The 5,415-nt window shown below is 40.1% G+C and overlaps 1 protein-coding gene across 1 annotated transcript; it reads left to right on the top strand.

The window, feature by feature from the left end:
• The first annotated feature begins 856 nt into the window (after positions 1 to 856).
• On the top strand, positions 857 to 2,906 carry LOC142339505 (dnaJ homolog subfamily C member 2-like). Its single transcript, XM_075389588.1, has one exon. The coding sequence runs from the start codon at positions 917 to 919 to the stop codon at positions 2,810 to 2,812; it is 1,896 nt and encodes a 631-aa protein (XP_075245703.1). The 5' UTR covers positions 857 to 916; the 3' UTR covers positions 2,813 to 2,906.
• The last annotated feature ends 2,509 nt before the right edge of the window (positions 2,907 to 5,415 follow it).

The following is a 5,415-nucleotide window of genomic DNA, read 5'->3' as shown; positions in this document are numbered from 1 at the left end:
TCGTTTGGAGCCGTTCTAAATAAATATAGTTACCACCGCCCCGATTGAAGCAGGCTGCAATAGATTCGAGCTCCCACTGGTCGTTCTAGAGCGATTTTCCGACGTTTGTCTGTTATGTTTATCTTCAACTTAGCAAGGTCAATATCAATTCAAAGATTTATATCGAATTCGTAGCTTTGTTGCTCACTCGTTCGGTGCGTGATGCAGCTGACCGTCTCTGATGTCACAAAACATTTTTATTGATAGATCAGTGATGACATACCGTCTTTAGACAGTGTGCAGTCAGTTCATGCCTCGCTAGAATGGGCTGTCTCATATGTTTTATGGAGTTCTGTAACATCTTCACTTGCTCTAAGTTTCGTATGCGCTTCGTATCGCGTTTAGAAAAACGGGAAAACTTTTGATTAAAAAATGTTGCTTTCAAATCCTATAACAGATTTTTGGGTCTCTCTCTTTATTGCCCCCCCAGGAAATTATAGCGACGCACTGCTATTGGTGGTTTTGGTAGCTTGGGGAATATAGGATAGGTGACCACTAAATGCGGTGGGGGATGGGCTGTAATGAGAATACCTTAAACCGGACATAGATTATCAATCAGCTGTATTTGTGTCTTCAGTAGGTGTGTCCTCTTAAAGTAGTAAAACTGATCAGTCATTGACTTTTATAATTTTGACAATATTTTTCTAAAGAGCAGTTTGTATGGCGGCAAGGCATGTGTATACAGGAGAACTCTTAATCTAATTTCTAATCAAAAAAATTAAAAGGAGAAATATCCGGACGTTTCTGTCTTTTACGACATGTTAGCCTTCAATCTGTAAAGTCGAGACTGGCTTCTTCTCTTCTAGTTCATGCATCACTCCGATATAAGTTGCAAGGTTTGTTTCAGAGTAATGGTAGAATCTCATTTCTGTTGAATATGAAAAGAAAAATTAAAACCGTTGCTGTGTACTTGCCGATTATTGGTCATCCTGATGACGGTATCACTCAGCCTGATAAAGATTTCATGACTCGATTCATTGAGTTAACATTTGGCGATCCCATAATTCATGAAGTTGAAGAGCAATCCGAGGATGATAAGGCGTCAAGGGATGAAAATAAAGAAAACGAAGCTTCAGAAAACTTGGTACTTGAAGTAGATGTCGATTATCTGAAGCATTTGGATCCCACAGAGTGGAAGGAGCATGATCATTACAAAGTTTTAGGACTCCAATCTAAGCGAATGAAAGCTACAGCTGCAGATATCAAAGCTGCATACAAGCAGTTAGCCTTAAAGCACCATCCTGATAAAAGACAAGTGCCTCTTGAAGACAGGCAGTCGGATTATTTCCCCTCCATAGTTAGATCTTTTGAAATTCTCAGTAACCCCAAAAAGCGGATATCATTCGATAGCGTAGACCCAACTTTTGATGATGCAATACCTTCCAAGAATAAAGCCATATCGCCTGACAAATTTTTGTCCACTTTTGGACCAGTTTTTGAACGTAATGCACAATGGAGTGTCAAGAAACCTGTGCCTTTACTAGGGGATGACAATACCTCGTACGATGATCTAATGAATTTTTATAAATTTTGGCTGAATTTTGATACTTGGCGGGAGTACTCTTATTTGGACGAAGAAGAAAAAGAAAAAGGTACTGATCGAGAAGAGCGGAGGTATCTTGATAAATTGAATAAAGCCGAGAGACAGCGGAGGAAAAACGCTGAGATCGCAAGAATTAGGCAGTTAGTTGACTGCGCCATGGCAAATGATCCTAGAATCAAGAAGAAAAGAGACGAGGAGACAAGAAAAAAGCAAGAAGAGAGAGACAGAAAGCGACTGGCAGCTTTAACAAAGCAGAATGAAGAGGAAGCAAAACGCGAAGAAGATCGTAAAAATGAAGAATCTCGTTTAAAGGCAGAACAAGAAAAAGCCGAAGAAGAGAAAAAGGCACGTGAGGCTGCCAAGAAGGAACTGAAAGCTCAAAAGAAATCCCTGAAAGATCTTTGCAAATCATTCGACAATTTTTGTCTGGAAGATACAGACATAGAGACCAAAACGTGGTGGCTGGAAGGAATTGATCTTTTATGCTCTAATATGCAAGTAGACGATTTAAAACATCTAAATTCTAATTTAAAATCTTGCTCCAACAGCCAGAAAAAGGTGAAGAATATTGTTGAAAGCGAAATTAAAAGGCAAACTGATATTGCTGAAACCAAAAAGCGAGAAGAGCTTTCTGCTCAGCATCAGAAACAATCCAAGCAGAGTTCAAATGCTTCGGTCAATTCCGGCGATGGTAACACGTGGTCGACAGAAGAAATACAATGTCTCGTGAAAGCATTGCAGCTGTTGCCTCCTGGAACCGACAAACGTTGGGTCGCAATTAGCAATTTCATAAACAACCACGTGCACGATGGTAAACAAGTTAAATCAGCCAAACAAGTTGTAAACAAGGCAAAGAATCTGCAGAATCTGGGAAATTCAGAAAACGTTGAGATAAAGTCGCAAATAAAGCAGAAATCGGTCGAAACGTTTGCTGTCAGCTCTAGCAGTGGAAATGCTGCAGAACCAAGTCACACAAATGTTGAATCACAGTCAACTGCTATTCCTACAGAACGTACTGACGATTCGGTGCTCTGGTCACCCCAGGAACAGAAACTTCTGGAAGCAGCCTTGAAAAACTACCCTCCTGACACCGATAAAAGATGGGAGAAAATTTCAGAAGCGGTTCCTGGTAAATCCAAGAAAGATTGCATGAAGAGATACAAAGAAATTGTGGAACTTTTGAAAGCAAAAAAAGCAGCTCAGACTGCAAAAGCAGGTGCTAGTAAATAGTTGTTAATATTGGTTCAAATCTTTTGTGACAGCAATTTGCAATGGCTAAAGGCTTTCTTTCTGGACTTATGCCAATTAAAATATTTTCAATGTGTTTTTATCTGAACGCTACATAGCGGAATGAGGTATTTTCTCGAAGTTAGTTCAAGTAGATAACTTTAGATAAGGTGTATTTCGAAGACTACAGTTTGTTTTGCAGCTAATTGTTCACCTTTTTGTAACACAATATGGTCGCGCCTGGAGACACAAATTACGGCCGCGTTTTTACAATTTTAATAAGTGAAGATATGTAGGTTTAAAGAATGGTGTACATTTTGAGTTCACATTTTTCTCGAATAACACGTCTTTGCAGCTTTCTAAATGTCTAGCAGAAGGTTTGAATAGTATTCATACAGGTTTCTCACGACGTCTGCGTCAATTTTGTTCTGCAATTTCAGACACTTTTTCTTATTTTTCCCAAAAACTGTTTTAATAATCGCTGTAGCAATAGGTTGTTGGAAAAATAATGTCCAGAAAATCCATTTTTTTCGTAATTTTTCGAAATTTCCGAAGAACCGGCAGCGTTTAGCTTGTTCGGACACTTCAAAATTATTTTCCGTCCATCTGATCGTATTGCACCCTGTGATACCCGTGGATATTTTATGTTCATTTTATTTATTTGGTGCAGTAAAATTTATATGATGTATTTATTTAGTTCATTTCAATTTGCCTTTCATCTCATTTTTTCATTCTCGTTCAAACTTCCTGTCACGAGTTGCTCTTCATTCATTTACCTTTGTTTCCCGCCTCTTGATCAGACATGTCTGATCACACGTTCATGCTTTGTTGATAAGCACTTGAGTTATAATTTCATTTCCTTGATTCAAATTCATTGTCTCTCTTATCTCGCACCGCAAGTAAGCGAAAGTAGTTTAAGTTCGGATTTTGCTCCGCGAATTGCACTTTTGAAAGAAGAAAGCTAACGTGCACTGCAAGTGACTGCTGAATTCAAATAGTGTATGACATGGCGCAGTCAGCAAACAAGCGTACATCACTCGGGATAGACACTTTTTGGGACAAGCCTGCACCCGATCCCCCTCTTCGTTGGGTAAAATTGAGAGTGCAATATAAATTGGCACTGCTCGCAAAGGCGAATATAATCCTCGACACTTTACTTGGACCAAAACCCGAGATAGTGGATCTCCCGTTGGAACCCATATATGAACAAACAATAATGGGTTCATCGGCACAATCAGAAAAAGAAATGCCCGATACGCTCAGCAAAAAATGAATTCGCAAAACAAATGTCAACGACAAATCGAAATTGGCATAATGTGTGGAGACAAGCCATGGTCACTAGCGGATCGAAAAACAGTCTCACTTCTCTACTCGAGCATTGGGGTGGAAGGACTTCGGACCCTAAACTGTAAAAACCCGCATATAATGATCTATACACTGTCAACTGCAGAATTTTGGAAGATCGTGGAAGCCGCATTCATTCGTCCTCGAAACATCAAGTTCGATCTTTCTATTAACAAAACATCTTCGGGGTGAAACTGTTGAACATTTCTATGACAAGCTAAGAGAATTAGCTGAAAACTGCGACTTCGAAAATAAAGAGGAAACCCTGATACGTGATGTATTCATCACCAACTTGATTGATCCGGCGATTCAAAAAGAACTCAAACAGACAGGAGAGCCGCGTCAGGCATTGGAGTTGGCAATCAATATGGAACTCGGGATGCGAAATCAGCATCAAATTCAACAACATAGCAAGACACTCATCCCGGCCAGCGTGAATGCAATTAAGTTTCCGAACAAACCCCGATCATCAAATTGGTCATTCTCGAACAATTCGAGAAGCCGAACAATAGACTACCACTATATTGCTCAAATTGTGGTGGGAACTGACTGCCCAATCATCGCAATAAATGCTTCGCGAAGGGGCAAAACTTGTAATAACTGCGGGTTAATGAACCACTTCGCTAAAGTCTGCAGAAAACAAAAGAACGCGAAACTTCAAACCACCAAGAAGAGAACCGTGAATATAGTGGATGAAGAACCGCAGCCGGGAGGTTCAGTAAATTTTCTTCGGTCGAGAAAACTCTACGAATCCGACTAAAGCAGTGGGGAAGATAATACGGTTGCACTAATCGAGAACGATATAGCAAAGATCGAACCCCTCAATATGCCCATCAAAATTGGCAACATTTCAACTACGCTTCTCTTGGACTCCGGGAGCGCGCGCAGTATTCTTAATCGATCACTGGCGTCGCAAATAGTGAAAAGCAGTCCACATGCTATTTGGATTCATGAGAAGGTCAGTCCACAACTTAGAACATTCTCAACTGAACCAATTCATATTGAAGGAAAAATACCGACCCCCATTACAAGCAACGGTAGGACATGAAACTCGGCAACTTTCACCGTCGTTGCGGACGGTCTTAAATCTCTAATCGGTATAGATCTGTTCAACCAGCTGGCCCTAGCTGTAACACAATCTTCTTCATCTCAAGGTAACCAAGTCAACAACATTTCTTCATCAGAAAAATCGCAAAAAACTTTCCTAATCCGATCTCGCGTGTCGGAATATCAAAAAATCATGTGGCTAAATCTAACTTTCA

The sequence above is a fragment of the Convolutriloba macropyga genome, chromosome 5, assembly GCF_964194025.1.
Source record: "Convolutriloba macropyga chromosome 5, txConMacr16.3, whole genome shotgun sequence".
NCBI classification, from domain to species: domain Eukaryota; kingdom Metazoa; phylum Xenacoelomorpha; order Acoela; family Convolutidae; genus Convolutriloba; species Convolutriloba macropyga.
The sequence above is the reverse complement of the archived record's forward strand: the minus strand, read 5'-3'. Positions and strand labels throughout refer to the sequence as shown.

Coding starts and splice junctions, on each gene's coding strand:
- LOC142339505 (XM_075389588.1), top strand. CDS start 917: ATGAAAAGAAAAATTAAAACCGTTGCTGTGTACTTGCCGATTATTGGT.